The sequence below is a fragment of the Corvus hawaiiensis genome, chromosome 4, assembly GCF_020740725.1.
Source record: "Corvus hawaiiensis isolate bCorHaw1 chromosome 4, bCorHaw1.pri.cur, whole genome shotgun sequence".
Classification (NCBI taxonomy): domain Eukaryota; kingdom Metazoa; phylum Chordata; class Aves; order Passeriformes; family Corvidae; genus Corvus; species Corvus hawaiiensis.
The window spans coordinates 43,331,517-43,349,303 of NC_063216.1; the positions used below are offsets into that span (position 1 = coordinate 43,331,517).

The following is a 17,787-nucleotide window of genomic DNA, read 5'->3' on the forward strand; positions in this document are numbered from 1 at the left end:
CTGAGCTTTGCATGATAACTTTCACAGTGTCACACCACCCCAGAAAGTAACTCTCATGGTATCCTAATGACATATAGACCCTATCCTATAATAAAAACTACTGTTCATAATGCCTATACAAACATGAAGTTTATTGTGTACCAAAGGCCTAAGCTTTTCCTACATACGCTCCTCTAAGATAAAGCTACAGTTGCTTGTATAAAAGGTCTCAGCTGCTGGTCAAAGTCTCTGATGAACCCTCTTGACTCTCAAATCAAACAGGTTATTAAAATTGTTCTGTAGCCTCTCTTAAAAATAAAATTAGTTCAAAACCTGGACATGGTCCATCAGGTATAAGAGCCCTGCTCAGGCAAGTGAAAGGAACTATAATGAAAACCACTTCAGTCACAGCTATGTAAAAAGTATTTTGGATTCATGAGCTTTTAGACATTTAACCATCTCATACCAGCTAGAAGTTCACACAGTATTCTGGTGATTCCGATAATTTCTATGAGATTTCTGTGCCTGTCAAAGATCTTACCCCATTTTATAAATCATACAGAAGTGCTCACCTTGTCTTTTATCCATCTAAAAATCAGAGATCAAATTTAAACTATCCAGATTAGTTTCCTCTCTGTGTAGTCAAAAGAGATGGCTTTACTGGTACCTTCTCAGTCAAGATTTATTTTTCCTAACTCATGATAAAATGCATCATTTTCTGAAGGCATGTGTGTTTCTAACAAGGTAGAGAACTAAGAATAGACACTGCTGAAATTCAGTGCACCCACTTCTACATTGGTACTAACCGCTCAAATGACATACTGAAGAGCAGCTTGGGAAAAATCCATTTACATTCAGGTGAAGGATTCTCCTGGCTCAAAGACAGCCCTGACATTTCCAGGGAATCTCCCACAATCCCACATCCTATTACCCTCTCATAACAACATTACCCTCTGGTATGTTTTTTTTCTTTTTTTCTTTTTTTTTAATTACTCATTTAAAAGCCAAGTTGCTTTAGCCGAGTAGCCAGCGGGGATATTGTCAGACTTGGTCACCTTCTGTTTACTATGGGCTGACTGAACTGCTACTGGCAATAAAACTCCTGTCTGAACACTCTCCTTATTTGAGAGGTATGGACTCTATTAATAATAGAATTCACAATTAAGAGGGGAGGGAAATCACAACACAATGAAAAGAAAACATTCCATTCAGAAGGGGATTATTTCCACCAGGGCCCATTCATCTTTATTCTATATAAAGCTACTTTTTTCCTATACATAACTTTTCCCATCTCCTGCAAACAATATCAGACTTGCCATGCTAATGCAACAGAGAGAGATCAGGTACCCCTTAACAAACTACCAAAACCTATTAGAATGCCCACTGTGAGGCATATTAAACTCACTAATGGAAATAATTGGTTTATTATTTGAAATAGTTTAGAGCAATATAGTAAGTCCTAAATGATGACTATTTTTTCCCTCCTTTGTTAACATCATACTATGGATTGATTTCCTATGTGGTTTGTTTCAGTTTAGTAATTCACAGTTCCTTTTTCTGTATCAAAGCATTGTTCTGAGAAAACACATTGCTTTTCCCTATGGCTGGAGCTGGAATTTTCTTTCCCCTGGTGTCCTGACCAGTTTCTGTTTTGAAGTGCTCACAGCTTAGAAATAAAAAACACCTTGCACCCCAAAGCCACACCCCAAATCTCAAAACAGAGGCTTCAAAGGCCAGGGAAAAAGTGACAGTTTTTCCATGTAGGAAAGATCTGTATCAACAAATAGTCATCTGTGTGCAGAAGTGTTATGCTTACTTCAAGTCGTTGGTCAAATAGTAGGTTTCAACTCTGCTGCCTAAACATGGGTGACAGCCCCCACTGAGATGGTCAAAGCTATTAAACAACAGTAAATCCATGTGAAACTGTCAGGTATGGGCCAGCCATGGCCCAATAGAATCTCATCTGGAGGCCAGCAGTACATTAGCTAAGAGTTCTCAGGATACCCCATGGCATTTAATAGTACCAGCTAATTATGTTTAGGCACATGAATCAAGTTCTTAGAGCCTGTTCTCCCACCCTTCCTCATTCCAAAAGTACTGATTAATGCTTTAATTTTATAGACAAAGAAGAAAAAACAAGCTATCTTAATTGGTGGTGTACAGTAATTTCGGTTCAGAGTTGGACAGGTGGCAGGAAGCCTCACCTTGCTAGACAGAAAGTATGAGGGTAGAATTGTGAAATTTTTAGCATAACTTAAGCAGAAAATGGAGGCAACAACATGGAGGTTCACCCTAGAAGGAACAACAGAGACAGGAGGAAGGACAAACGAAGGGGAAGAAAGCAGTAGCACAGAAAGTGCTGATGGAGATGATGGAAGATCAAGCAGGGCAGAAGGCAACATTGCAATGAATAGGTTAGGAACATGTCCAAGAGTCAAGCTAATAGTAAAGCACTTAAATCAAAATGAACAGTAAATCACTAGTGCTCACAGCAAGTCACCTGGCTAACATAACAACAGCATTTCAATACTTTTTCTCTGGGCCTGCAATGACTCACACTGCACCAGGCAGCAGCAGTTCTCTCTCACCAAAATATTCAGTCAACAATCAGGGAATGGAACAGAGGTATGTGAGTTTCTTTTAAAAATCAGAACGGGAACATTCCCCTGCTAAACTTCTTCATTCTAATGGCTGAGCTATTTCTCACATCATAAGAAAGAGTTTAAATTCTTCAGGGACACACTTTAAAAACTGAATCCTGTTCTCCAAAAATACTCCATGAGCAAATGTTAATGGTCCAATCTTGTCTTCCATTGTGCAGCATGCTCACTAAATCCCTTGGAAAATCATTTTCTGAGACTTTGCACTCACAACTTCAAAGTGTTTTATGCAGTATAATGAAAACAAAACCATATAATTTTTGCATGAAGCAGGTAATTAGTATCCCAAACATACCTGTAAAGGAAAAAAATCCACCAAACAATAACCACATAAAACATATCAGATGAAACTCCAAAGTTTACTATACAGCAAATCTACAGAAAAATATTTTTAAGTCTGAAAATATATTCACTTGGGGGTGTTGGTGGAGGAGAGGCTGGACATGAGCCAATCTGGTCTGTATCAAAAGCAGTGTGACCAGCAGGGCGAGGGAGGGGATTCTGTCACTCTACTCCACTCTCATGTGACCCCAGATGCAGTGGAGTCTTGGAAAAGCCAGTCAGCCTCTCCACCTCAAACCACTTACAACTAAAGAATCACAGCTGTCCACATGCCAAGAGTGCTTGATTACCTTATCATTCCCCACAGTGTGACTTTTATTCTGACCTTTGAAGCCTCTCTTTTAAGGTGTTTTTTGAGTTTTGGGGTTTTTTTTCTTTTTAAATTTCTAGGCTCTGTTCACTTCAAAACAGCAACTGATCAGGGCTTTAGGGGGAAAAATTCAAGACTATTCCAGTCTCAAAGACCCTCATAAGAAAAAGCTCTATGCATGCAAAGCACTTTTTTGTACAGTGCAAACAGGATTAAAACTAACTGTGATATAAATACATAAATATTTTGTAATCACTAGCCATAGGAATATAATTAAAAACCCTTCTGCATATCTTTTTAGATTAAATAAAATTCAATACTTTATCTACCCATCATTTTAACTAAGGTTTATAATGATAGTATTATAGTCTTGGAAAAATCTAGGTTTTTTTAAAAGACATTCTTTATTTTTCATAAATTAAATTAATATAAAAATTATTGAAACCTTAAACAAGCACCTTCCAGTTCAGAGTATGGTGTAGGAAAAAATGCAGAGACCCACATGCTAAGTAGAACTTTTAACTGTGGAAATTGTTAATTCAAGTTAGAGAAATTCCCAATTCACATTCATTACCAGAATTCACATCAATTGGAAAACAAATCTACTTTTCCAGTGCATTCAGAAGGCAATACAGACCACATAAGATGTAAAAAAATCTCAGCCACAGCCATCTGATTGCATGTAAGCACAGTTAGAAAGCCTAGTCACCAACAGTCAGGTAGTCAAGAGCAACAGGAGGAAGTGGTTCCTACAGAGAACACTGGCTGATGTATTATAAACTCAGATAAGAAACACTAGTTCAAATGCCTTGGAAATGGACCTCAGTGACTCAGAATTGATCAAATGAACACAGATCTTTCTGATACAGCAACACATCTGAAGAGCCTACATGTCCTCAGATACTCCTACCATATAGAGAGTTCAAATGGATGAGACATAGATGACTAAGTGCTTGGCCAAGGGTGGCAGGTCTGTTGTCCAGGGAGAATCACCTATGGTTCCAACTCTAACACACACACACAGCCCCACACACACCACTGACACTAATAATGTCTCACTCAGTAGCTGCTACAGAACCTCTTTAGGTTTAAGCTTTTTCTTGTTAGAACTGGAAAGTACCTGAAACAATTTTTTTAAAAAAAATCTACGTTTGAAACAGAACATTTTCTATAAAACTGTTGACATTAAAAAGCTTTCCAAAGTACATTCTTCATTTTTAACTCCCACTTTCACATTTAGAAGTGAAATTAAAAAGTTTGTAAATGCCCCCCCCCCAAAACAAAATTCTCATTTTTCTTAAAACCTTAATAAAGTACTCAATCCTTTGCAGTGGTGACAGCAGTAAATCAGGTGAGTCCTAAGCTTTAGGAAAGTCCAGGTGCATTTTCAGTATCAACGCATCTTCCTGATGCACGAGCTTTTTCCACTGCCATCACTAATGCTGTTTTATCTTTTCATTTCGGAAATTCTTCAATACTACTGCAAAATTCCTTTCACAGACAGATTACAGTATTACCATTTTTAGTCCTTCTATTCACCCATCAGACTACTGTCCCTAATCTTCTAACCTTTGGAATTTTTTTTCAAGTTTAAAACAAAAATAAAAAATCAGCATTCTTTTGGGTTAAAGATATCAGCACATGCTTAAACATAGCAATCAGTGGTTGGATGAACTGGAACAAATATACCTGTATTAATATGCAAATAAAATTTTAAAAAATATTTACATCACTGAGTTTAGACATTTTTCTTCCCATGTTTACATTAAATAAATTCAACCTTGCTGTATTATAAAAAAATTATGCTCTACAGTAATTATTTTCATAGTATCGCTACTGAATAGCTAAAGTCTTCAAGCAGCATTTCCTATTAACAATTTTACTACAAATATTTGATGAAAAAATACAATTTTACTTGTGACTATTCCTCCTGTTCTGTTCCAAAAAGATCCAAACTGGAATATATTCACTTACAATGAGATATTTGTAAAAGATATGCCACAGCATAATGACAATGGATATAGCATGTTGAGTTTAAAGACCATATGTTACAATTTTGAAAGATACTATGAAGCAGATACAGTTACTACTGCTGCTGCCAGCTGGCATGCTCAATAAACTACCTGAAGTAATGATGTTTGGATGTTTAGATGATCTTTAAGATCCCTTTCAACCCAAACCATTCTATGTTCATCTTTTCTATTCAACAAGTTCTTGACTATTTTTTCCCCCTCTAAATTTTTGGCTCTGGTAAGCCTAGAACTTCCTTTACAAAACATTATTAATATGCTTGAAGACATATATGAAAGTATACACAGAAAGTTTGTGTATACTTAAATATGCCATATGCTTGTTTAACCCATCTGCATATTTCTCTAGGAGAACACTGCCTGTAATCTGTTATTAAAAGACACCAAGAAATAAATGTCACAACATACTTATAAAAATATTAATGCAATACCCTCATCTAGAAATATCAATTACATTATCTATCTCCTACATGATTAGCTGTAAGTCCAATAAACCTACTCAGCAGGCAAGGGATTTAATGAAATAAACCTTGACTTCCTGGGAGGATCACCTGTGGTTCCAACTCCAACACTTCTGATCAAATACATGCTTTCTTCCTGCTGCTGAGCAATAGGCTTTTCTGAATCTTTATCAAACATGCTCCAAAGGAGGGAAGTTGTAATAATACTGTGGAAAGTATTTAAATGAGTAGGACAACTACTGATTGTGGTGAAAGGGAGGATGAGAAAAACCCGTTTTTAAAAAATAATAGAAATTGATGGGGTTTACATTTAGGTCACAGAAAAACAAATTCACGGCAATTGTTTCAATAAACAACTAGACAATTAAGCTTGCCTACTAATCATCATTAATAAGCCATATGCACCATAAAAACAAAAAAAAAAAAAACCCAAACCGACAGTCTTGCACTGCCACAGGTTCCCAGTTTCCACTAATATTTTCATTTCTGTTCCCCACTTCAGGCTGAGGCACCAAGGTAAAAATATTACAGAACAAACATCTTCCAGTGGCTATCTCATAGAATTAAGGACCAAAAGAGAGAACAACCGAAAAACAAAGAAAAAACCCAGCCCACTTATCAGTGAAAGGTCTCGGGTTCTCTACCCATTGTCTAACAAACATAAATACTGTTTGCTTCCTGCTCCTTTCAGTTCCAGGTAGAAGAAAGCACAGTCTGGCTTCCCTTCCTCTACAAGGAAAAATTTCTTACTTCCTGATCCTTCTAAATTAAACCAAACATTCCTTAACTTGAAATCCAATACATTACAGTCTTAAAATTCCATTAAAATAGCTGACTTAATCTCTCATTTCTGTGTTAACTTCACATTCTTTGGGAAATCTTACCTAATTTTGGCAGGGAATAGGGCACTTTAAAATAATCTTCATAAAACTCAATGAGTCTCCTTGTAATATTTAGAGCATAGTCCCCTGATCCTCTTCGGATTGCATCAGGCCTTGCATATAACCGTACCTGTTAAAAAACAAAGCAAAAGTCCAATTTCAGCATCTGCCTTTTAAACCTATCCTACCTGCAGAGGTGAATGAATTACTCTAAGGTTGCTATGAGGTGGCAGGATTATTCCCTTAAAGCCATATATGACTGTCATACATTTGTCAAAACATGTCATAGTTGAAAACCAGAACTACCACAATTAAAGTTGCAAAGTTCAGAAGTCACAATCTCCTACTTATTTGTGTTGCCAAATAAAAAACTGAGCACTCCTTGTATCAAAATAAATATTCGAAGAAAAAACATGTGTTTGCTAGAGATATGATGGAAGAGTGGATTAGTATAATGGCTCTCTGCCTACACTGAATGTAGGCAGGATGCAGTGACTCCGTAGGGGACAAGTTCATGGTTTGTTAAAGGCACATTATATCAAGCCCTGAAAATATTAGTAGACTGTGAAGAAAAAAAATAATCGTTCTTTTTTCTTTTCTCCGGCAGTGACACCGTTACTCTCCATGAGCTATGGGAAGACTGCAAAAACAACCATTTCTAAGCTCATTCATGTACACAAACAATTAACATTCCTGAAACCTCCATGACTGCTTCAGGCCTCTGTATTCAGAAAGCAGTAAATTAAAGCTATTTATATAAGCCACAGACTGCTCTGTTCAGTATAACACAGCTCACGCATTTCACTACCTGGAGTGAACCAAGTGAACAGAACTCACCTTCATAATTCAGCATCCAAGTGTGACCCTGATTAGGGAGATAGCAGAAAGCACTGCCAGGTTATTCTCTCTTCCTTGTCCTTACAGTCCATAGTGCTTCCTTCATGCAAAGATGACATAGAGCTGAGAACTGCTAACCAAGAAGGGGATAGAAAGGAGAGCCACTCTCCGTTCTCCCTCCTCATACCTTGCCTGATGGAAGTAGTGTGTGCTTTGTCTCTAGCGACTGTGGCAGAAGGTCTCTCCCTGCAGTACATAATGACCTGACATAAATGAGACTCTACTAAATGTCAGTCCTAATAATAATATCTGACTCGCCAGTACTTTCTGTGGTAGGATTAAATCCTAGCCAGGGTTCCGAGGACAGCAGTAAGGCAGAAATCAGAAAATATCAACGCAAACATGAAGGAGAAATATCAGCTTTGGAATGTTTCTAAATGCTCTCTTCTGGACTAAGAAAAGCCAATGGGATTTTTGGCTTCAACAAAAGTATTACCAAGTATTGCTTTACTGCTCTTGTCCTGAACCAGTTCAGTTATCCAAGGGAAAACCAGATATCAAGCCTAAGTACAGTGCACCTGTCAATTCTGTTTTAATCCACTGTCTCTTGGGTTTCAGTATGGAGACACATTATTTGCTTCATTACAATGACATCTTTGTATTTAACCTTTGTGTTGTATTAGACTCGGTGCACAATGAACCATACATAGTTATCATCCGTAATGTAAAACAGGTAACAGTGTAACCTGATGAGATATGTAATAAAGCAGACTTCTTATAATCACTACTTGAAAGCACATAGATCAATATCTGAACTCGTCCAAATCACTATTTTTATTTATTGCTTCCTTTCAAAGTTAACAGTGACATGTACATTAAATGTTCCCTTATCTACTAAACCAAAAACAGGTTTTAACAAAATAGCTATTAACCACAGAGTTTATGGAAGAATGTTAAGAATCACAATTAGATTTGTGATGAACACTGTTTTGTATCATTAAACCTTTATACACAATTTTGCATAATTGCTTTACTGGCACAGTTGACTGTATCAGCAAATTAGGGAAAAAAAAGAGTCAGTCAACCAAGTATGCACGAAATCATTCAATTTGACAGTGGCCAAATCTGTCCATAATAAGAAAGAGGACAACAGAAGGGAAGAAAATAACAGGCAGATAGAAGAAAAATCAAGGTTCAACTTATTGCATTACAATGAATGTCTTCTGGCAAATATAGAAAAGGCATTTAATGGTGTCTGAGATGGAGCCAAGGTACAAAAGCTGCAATGCTGCAAACTCTCATTTTGTCTCCTGCCTAACACTGAATGTAGTTTTATTTTGCCCGTAAAGTTTCCCTGGGTGCCTCTCTGCCTGCCCAGAACAGCTCTGGACTGACAGGCATCCATGGCTCACACCAAGGTCACCCCTAAGCTGGAACACAGTTCAGGAATTACCCGTGCCTTTGCCCAGGTCTCTCAGGGGCTTTGAGGCAACAGATATTGTCAAAGCAGTCAACATCTTCAAACACTGGGTCTTGCTTCTGCCTTTCACCCAGCAACCACTGAGCATGAAATGTACAGACAACCTTAGACACACCATCACAGACCTACCCTGGCCTCATAAATTCCCTCTTGGTTAGCAGAGGGCTACCACAGAGGACAGTCTGTGACACTCTGCCTACCTGGCTAACTGCTTTGGATGACACATTCTGAGGTGTCATTCACAACGTGAGGAGCTTGGTCCAGAGTTCAGTCTAAAGGCTGGCACGTATAAGTTTGAAACTGAAGCCCCTAACTTTCACACACTGATGTTTTTTAATGTGTATGGGCTTATCTTGACCATATCTTACCTCCAAATCCATCAAATGGGGACTATATTATTTCCTTCATTTATAAGAAGATTCTTGGTGTAAAGTAATGGACTATAAAGATTTATATTCTGCTCCAAAGAGGAACTTAAACAGAATGACGACTAAGATATGAGATCTGTTTAGAATAATTTCTTTGTTTGTTTACTACTTTCATTTCAAAAGGCAGGTAGGTAGTGTTAGTTTAAAACTGCATTGGACTGAACAATAATGCCCACTTGTTATATACTTTCCCACAGGCTGTTTGATCACTGTACTAAGAATTCAATTTTACGGTAATTTAAATAAGAGAAAAAATAAACTTTTCTGCAGGGTCAGGCCTAAATATATATATTAAAGCAGTACATGTTCTCCTACAAAAGACAAACAGGTTTCTTGCATAAGTGCATAATTCATCACTCACTGCAATGGCACCTACTGCCCTGCAAATATTATTAATGCTCTTTTTCATAATCTTTGCAAGATTAGGTTTGACTATTATTTTCATGTAAGAAAGTGGAGAACAAAGAGAGACTAATTCTGGGTGCCTATCTGGACATCTCTTAATGTCAATTATATTTAACAGTTTTATTGCACATATTTAAAGCACTGTTCCCATTATATCTTACTTCAGTGGTGAACACTTCATACAAGCTTTGGCCACAGGTGTCTTAGTTTGGGCATTAACAAAATCAGTAATACACGATTAATGACTAAATGAGACTGTGTCAGTTTATGTGATTTACTTGGCATCTCACAGCAACTCTGGTGGCAGAGGCAGGGAGGGAATTCAAAGCAGGCATTCATCCTTGTGACCACTTAACAACCTGCACCAAGCACCCTTCCACATTTGGGAATTAATAAGGTAGGTTCTGTTTGGACAGCAGGTATATTAACAGCACACTGCCAGTGTTCTGATGTAGTATAGTTCCCTGTGTCCCTCATTGAAAAATACCAGAAAAATGTTATGAGGAATACTATTCATAATGACACTGTCATAATACCTATGAAAATAACAAAGTTTACACAGTTAACCTAAATTCTAGGGGTTTTTCTCAGCCTCCTTTACATCTGTGTTTGCAACCACTACCAATTTTTCAACAGGAGTTCTGACTACTAAGAAGAAAAATTCAGCCCCCTCATTTTTCTCTCAAACTGTCAAACTGACTGCCTCCTTCCCTACCACAAGTTTGAGCAACTAGGTTTGTACCTGCAGTCCTACAGCGCAGACCTCCTCTCTATAAGACTCTGTTGTTAATAACTCTAAAATTTATTAGACATTCTAAATTAAATCTCCGCAATGTATATTTTCTCATTCTTTTCTAAAGTGGGCAAAAATGTGAGTTATTTCCCTTTGTTTGCCTTCCAGAAGCCCTGAGTAGTTTCATAAGAACTTTAAATAAACACAATACTCAGTCATGCTCAGATACTATTTCCAAAAAGAAATCATCCTGAAGGATTATTTAAAAAATATTAGTAACCTCACTCAAATTCTTAGAATTATTTTGGCGGCTTTATCAGAAAAAATACTAAAATACTCCTGAAACTTGTATGGTAAATTCCATGTATTTGTTATAAGTGATCAATAGCCTACTCCTCTATAGTTAGTCAAAAGTATTTGCTATATAAAACAGCATACTTTTACAAACAATTTGTACATATTGCAACATTTTCTCAAGTCTCTCTTAGTATTTCAGCATTTGCTACATAAACTAAGTCAAAGAAAACTTATAAATATTTGTAATACCACGTTGCCAGCACAGATAAATGTGACTGTAAAATGAGAACTGCTTCCATTAGAGAGTCATGATATATGCTAAGAAATGTGCAACATATTTAAAACAAATCACATCTAACTGAAGTCAGGTTATTAACTACAGCGCATGAGAAAATCTTCATGTCTACAGCAAGTAAAAATTATCCATCAAAAACAAAGTTAACACTTAAAAAGGAGAGCTATTCTTGTCTTATTACTTCAGAGTGCTTAAAAAAAATGTGAATTAGTAACTATGTGCAAGGTACAATGGGTAAAATTCTGACAAGTACAACTCTAGAGAGCAACACACATCTTAATTTCTATTGTATGTTCACCAAAATTATTTCCATTATACCAAAGACTAGTGATAATTTCACCACATAAAAAACAGAGGAACAGGTTCAAAAGAAGTAGAACCGTTCTATTTTGAAATTTTTAAATCACTACTTTTTTTTTTTTTTTTTTTTTGCATTAAAATGTAAGTGAAAAGGAGAAGAGGATTAAATGGATGAAGAATTGAAGAATTGTAAGGAAAAATCTGCAGTAATTTTTTCACATTATATTAAATACTTCGGGTCAAACCAAAGGGTTTTTACAGTTCTGCAATGCAGGTAGGAGGAATATGGAATACATTCAGCATTTTGATCATGGAAATAAAAAGTAAAAATCCATTATTTACACGTGTCTAAGTGCAAAAAGACTGTGGGTCCTACCTTCTCCCCTACAGGAATTCAGTAAAGATAGTGGAAGACCAGAGAGAACTGCACAATGTTCTCCCTCTGGCACAAGAAGACACTAAAAACCTTTGCCACAAGGCTGCCAACCTGCTTTCCCAGGGAATTAAGGAACTTGACAACCTGGCAGAAATCAGGATGTTACAGTAAGAAGTTTGCATGCCTGAAGCATGCCATACACCAGAGCCTACCTCTTACTTTAGAATTAAATATGCACTTCTACATTTGAAGCCTGCTTTTGAAGACATTATTCTCTGTGTCACCTTCCATTTCATGTGTGCAGCCCCTTTGAAACCTTTGTTCTTGCAGTGGTGTTATCCTTTTAGGGGAGTACCACCTTGCTTGATATCGAGACATTTGTATTCTTTCATTTGTTGTTATAGTAAAGTTTACTGATCACAATAATCCTCTGTAACAGTCTGCATTCATTCTGCAAGGCATCTTTTCTTTAAATGTTTTGCCATCTTTTCCACGTCTTAAGACCACTCTAATTGCCATCACTGTGTTCCCCAGTGCCCTGGGGGGAATCGCAGCTCGCTGGATGAGGAATCCTGCTCCAAGGAAATAAAGTGCACCTCTATTTTAGCAAGGAAAGGCTTGTTTTCACAAGCAGATGGCTCATCAGGCTCTAAAGGCCCGATCCACTGACTTCAGCTGAATGATTCTGATTAACTACAGGGGCTTTCAGACATTCTGGAGACATGACTGGTCCAGCCTCTGGGCTAGGGACACTTTGGCCAAGGCAACCTTCACCAGTAGCATCTGCCATGTGTACAGTCCATGTTTTTAGATCACCACTCGAGCAGTCCTTGTTAGTCAGTTGCACAGGAAGGAAAAAAAAAAAAAGTTCTTTAAGTAAAGGGCTGCATTTTGGTCACAGCCACTGATAGTTCAGATCATGAGAAGCAGGACTGGATCTTATGTTTCTATCTCATGTGCTGTAAAGAAAACAGCTCTCTGAATCTTGAAAACAGCCTAATGCAGAATTTACACAGTGGTAACAATGCTGCATCTCTGTCACAGAACCAGGTGCAAGGTCAGCTTTGAGGCTGACAAGATGAGAAGATGCAAATATAATCCTAACCCTTGTATGAAACCATCTGATACCACAGATATTGCCAACCATCTTACCAGAGAAAACCACTCCCAAAAGTAGCCACTAGCATGGAAAGCCTTTCCGCACCTCTGAATGCTGTCACATCACATAGGCGTGTGGAACCAAAAGAGACTTGAGCCTTGCTCTCATTTAGCTTCCCACTATTAGAGCATCTCTCCAAGCAAACATGGCTAATGTTCCAAGGCTGGCATATACCTGTTTTGCTAACGTCTTGATGTACCCCTCTCCTTTCTCCTGTCTTCCATCCATTTTGCTACCTGTACTTCAGTCTGAATAGGCAGAGTAAATGAGGGTATGGAAAATGAGCAGAAGTCTGGTGACAACCGTAAGTCTTGTTTTCTCAGGCAAGCATGGATTAGGTAACCTTGTATCAACACAGGAATCCACAATTAAGGATAGTTATCCCTCCCACCTACTTCGCACAGAATTAAAAGTAACTTTGTCAGGTGTTTTAAAGCAGCTTAGAGTGCTTTCCCATTATGAAACAGATGTTTCTGCTCATCAACTGGTGTCAGCAAAGCCATCCTGGGAATAATGTCTGTTCTTTAATCCTTTCCTCAAAGCCAGCAAACTCCACATAAAGCACTGTTCTTGGGAGGCCCCTCCAAACAAGTTCCAGTCCTCTGTGTGACTATACCCACAGGTTCAGCCCAGCACTGGTACATCTGGGATCTTAAAATGATTTAAAAATCTCAGTTCAGAAAGGGCTTATGAGTAAGTTTAATTTAAAATACGTGTTTAAATTCAAACATGCCTTTACATGGTATAGTTACAGAAGGCCCTAACATTTCAACAGAGCAGTCACTTTCAAACTTTATAAAGGGGGACAAAATAGTGGTTTGCCCTTTACTTCACCTGTAAGACTTCAGCAGCCAGTGACACTCTCAGCTGAAAAACACACGCATTGCCTCTGTACTTAGAAGCTTCAATTTACTTGATAATCTGAAATCTTTTATCATTGTTTTGCTCACTGACTATTGTAGGCACAGGTATTGCTTTTACTAATGTTACAGAGATAAAAATATGGTTACATCACACATTTAATATAGCAGACATGTCTAGATCCAACAGCCTCAGCTGTGAACTCCCTGGATCACTTCTGCAACCAAGGCATTGCATCTCAAATGGGTTTTTAAATGTGATAAATTCAAAATAAATAACAGTTTGCTACACACACAAACAAGCTACAGGCCAGGCTCCGCTAAGAATGTGTATGAATTGTTTCACATGTGCACATACCTCCAGAAGTTCTGCGTGGTGCAAATGCAATAAATTTTGCAACATTGATAAGTAAAGGAGAGAGAGGTGGCTGTACTGAAATACCAATTTTGCTGTAGTGAACATAGATGTGATAATGGGAAGAAATTACAGAAGAATTACAGAATAATGAATCTCCTATTCATTATTCATCATGGACAATACTCAAAAAAGACTGCATGATAATGAAATGTGCTTATTGAATACCGAAGGAACAGCTCACCTTTGTAAGATGATTTTACTCCAAACTGAGCACTGCACTGAGCCTTTTTTGAATATAAATAAAACAAAACATGTTTAAGAAATTGAAGAATTTTCTTAGAGCTAGCTGAAACCAATGAGCATTCAATGACCTGATACTTTCTTAGGAAACACCTTCGCTGGAGATTGGACGGAACTCTTTTTTATAGTAAGCACAAATCGTCTTGGAATCCTCATTTGAGACTGGTTTAACAGACCAGTTAAAACAAGAGAAGTCATCACTAAAAATAAAGTGTATATGAAAGAAATGGTCACTGAGGGAGCTACAGCAGTAGAGAGATATCTCAGGAAACTAAATGCAAGCACTGGGGGGCATGAACATTGTTGCAGGGCAAGAGAAAGAGGCTTTGAACAGAAGTAATTTATATTCCTGGACAAACACTTTTAGCATAACCCTGAAGGAGAAAGAAGTGAGAGAAACTTCTGGAGTTCCAGGTGACAGTGGAAAAATTAGGAATATTAAGCAAAGGGATTGCCAGGTATTTTCAGAGGTGTGAAAGAGGGCATGGGACAAGCATCTAGTTGTCTCATCAATTTCTGATCTGAACCAAAACAAATGCAAATGCTCCAGCCAAAGGTGCAACAATATATTCTACCAGGAGGCAAAACTGTCATGCCGACATGCTGCAATTTCTAACTTGAGATCATAAAATACTTTGGAAAGTTAATGAGCTGCACTCACATATAAATCCAACCAGTGCTCAGCTGGCATACAGTAAAATACTGGCTATGTCACTGACCACAGTGCCATTAAGATTAATTTAGAGCACTTAGAATCTCTATCATCTTGTTGAAATGGCTCAGAGACAGAAAGTGAACATGTTAACAACTAATGTAGAACAAATTTAATTGCAGACACCATTTCATAGCCATTTCAGCCAACTAAGACTGCCACAATCTCACTACCACATACTCAGTCATTCAGGTTCAACTCTTCTATTACATCAGCACTAGAGTTCACCTCCTCTCACAACAACCTGCCAGCCAGATGAGTCAGCTAACTACACTAACCAGGTGGGTAGTGTCCAGGTAGCCCAGCTTCCTCACCTGGTCACCATGAGTTCAGAGCTAAAAACAGCATGAGAACACATTTGTGGAGAGAAGAGAGGACCATGACAGGAGAGAAGAGAGGACCATGACAGACTGGTTACAGATAAATTTGAGTTATTACAGAACTTCAGCCTAGGAGCAAGGTTCAAATTCTTCTGAAGTGCTATTGCAGGGAATTCAGTGTTTAAACTGTTGAGATTCCCAGTGGTTAAAGCTTCTTGCAGTCCTTTGCAGGTGTAAAACATCAGCATAGCTTTAAGTAACAAAGCACAAAGATTTACATTATTTACCTATTACACATAAAAGTTCTGTATCACAACCCCAGAGGTAAGATGATGTGAACATGTTAACAACACGTTAACAACAAAAAGCCAATGATGGCTTTTTCCTCCAGAAAAATGTGTCTGCAGTAGATTTACCCCAGTGGTTAGCCCCAATTTTAATTTCCTTTGGTTGGGCTGGGATTGGATTGAATTCTCTTATTTCAAATACTATTTATTCCCTATTCTATAGTCAAAGCATTCACATCATGCATCATTCATAAATAATATTTCACCTATTTTTGGTTAAAAAAAGAAGAGCTACAGAAGTATACAAGTTTAAAGAAAGTGCTAAGAAGTGGCTTACAATGTTCAGCAGCCCTATAGCATGCTAAATTTCACCTGGCTAGAGACTGCTTTGTCACAAGCACACAGATGCTACCTGAGAGTGATTCCATTTGAAATGATACTATGCAAACACTGTTACTGCTTATTTATATTTTGGCATTGTCTGGAGACTGTCAATATGACAGCACAATCTCCCTGTGCTTAGTCAACTACATAAATAGGAGCGAGAGATGTTTGTTATTCTCAGTCTTTCTGCCTAAAGAATAACAGGCAAAACATGAGGAAAATGAACTGTTATCATCTTCATTTTATACATGAAAGTTACAGAAAGATGAGCTTAATATTAGGAAAAAAGTCTAAAAAAGAGCCAGAAATAGAACTTGAATATCTCTGCCCCAAATCGATAAATCATCTTTTCATCATAAATCAACAAATTACTTTTCCTAAAATAGATTTTCTGAAAAACACCACCTTTTCCATCACAAATTTAAAAAAAAAAAATTACAATCCTGTTTTTAAGTTCCTCAGTCACAACATGTTTTTCAAAAACCAAACCTAAACTTTACTCCAAACTGTAGACCTGTATCCCTCAAATTGCTTAATTTAGAAGCATTCTGAACGCTGAAGTCCCCCACGCTGACTCATGTCTAAGAGTAGCCATCCCATTCCCATAACACCTTTTTCCAGGTGGCTACCATGCTGAGACTTATTTAGCTTTGTTTAAAGGCAAAGGTTATTTTATTATTCATTTAAAAGTAATCACTTTAAGAGATGTCAACACAGTGGTCCCCTACAAAATGGCTAGTGAGTAAAGTGATGCACTTGTCCAGAGCATAACAAAAAAAGCTGGGAGGAGACAGAGACAGACTGTACCTGACAAACCAAAGATGAATGTAAGGCCATGTCAGTACTCTCATGTTTCACGTGAATTCCGCACAACCACAGTGGAAACCAAAATCTGGTAGATATAAATTTCATCCTACACATCACATGTTTGCAATAATCTTTATCAGTATTAGGAAAAAAAAAGTAAATCAGTGGTAAATAAAGGAAACCACTGACAAAACACAGTTGCAAGAAAAGCAAAGCAGAAGCACAGCTCACCTGTGAGTTCAAGAGCATTTACTCAATGCATTGCTTTACAACAGCAGCAGTAAGCAAGAGGAACACAGCAAAGTATCTTGTAAAGTTACATGTAAACTCAATAGAAAAACTGTTTGCAAGGTAAACAGATTAGAGCTGTAAGGTGCTAGATTTTAAAGTACTCTTTAAAATTTGTTGGTATTGAAGAAACACAGAGCTTTGTAGACAAGTCTGCACTGCACTGGACTGAGCTGGAGATTTTGTGAAAAATTGTACCTAGCCCTTAGGAGGGAGAAAAATATGAACATGGGAAATTTTGTGCCCTGACTGGTACAAAAGCCATAACACAACCAAAAAACAGGTTACACCAGTAAGAGCAAAAGCCTTATTAACAGTGAGAGCCCCTTCAGGCTAAAAGGAGCAAAGAGACAAGCAATTAGGCCAATGAAAACAAAAACCATAAACCATGAAATAGGGAATCAAGAAATCAAATTTTTTTATGAACACACACTAAAATCCACTAAAAAACTTCATTAAGATCTCTGGTTCTCACTCTCAACTAATGTTTCAAATTTT

The 17,787-nt window shown here is 37.5% G+C and overlaps 1 protein-coding gene across 1 annotated transcript in view; it reads right to left on the reverse strand.

Annotated features, from left to right (window-relative positions):
- TRHDE (thyrotropin releasing hormone degrading enzyme) overlaps positions 1–17,787 on the reverse strand; it is a 209,236-nt gene that overhangs the window by 164,305 nt on the left and 27,144 nt on the right. The window contains exon 3 of the mRNA XM_048300199.1: positions 6,667–6,793. Coding sequence (XP_048156156.1) covers positions 6,667–6,793 — 127 coding nt within the window. The remainder of the gene's footprint in view (positions 1–6,666; positions 6,794–17,787) is intronic.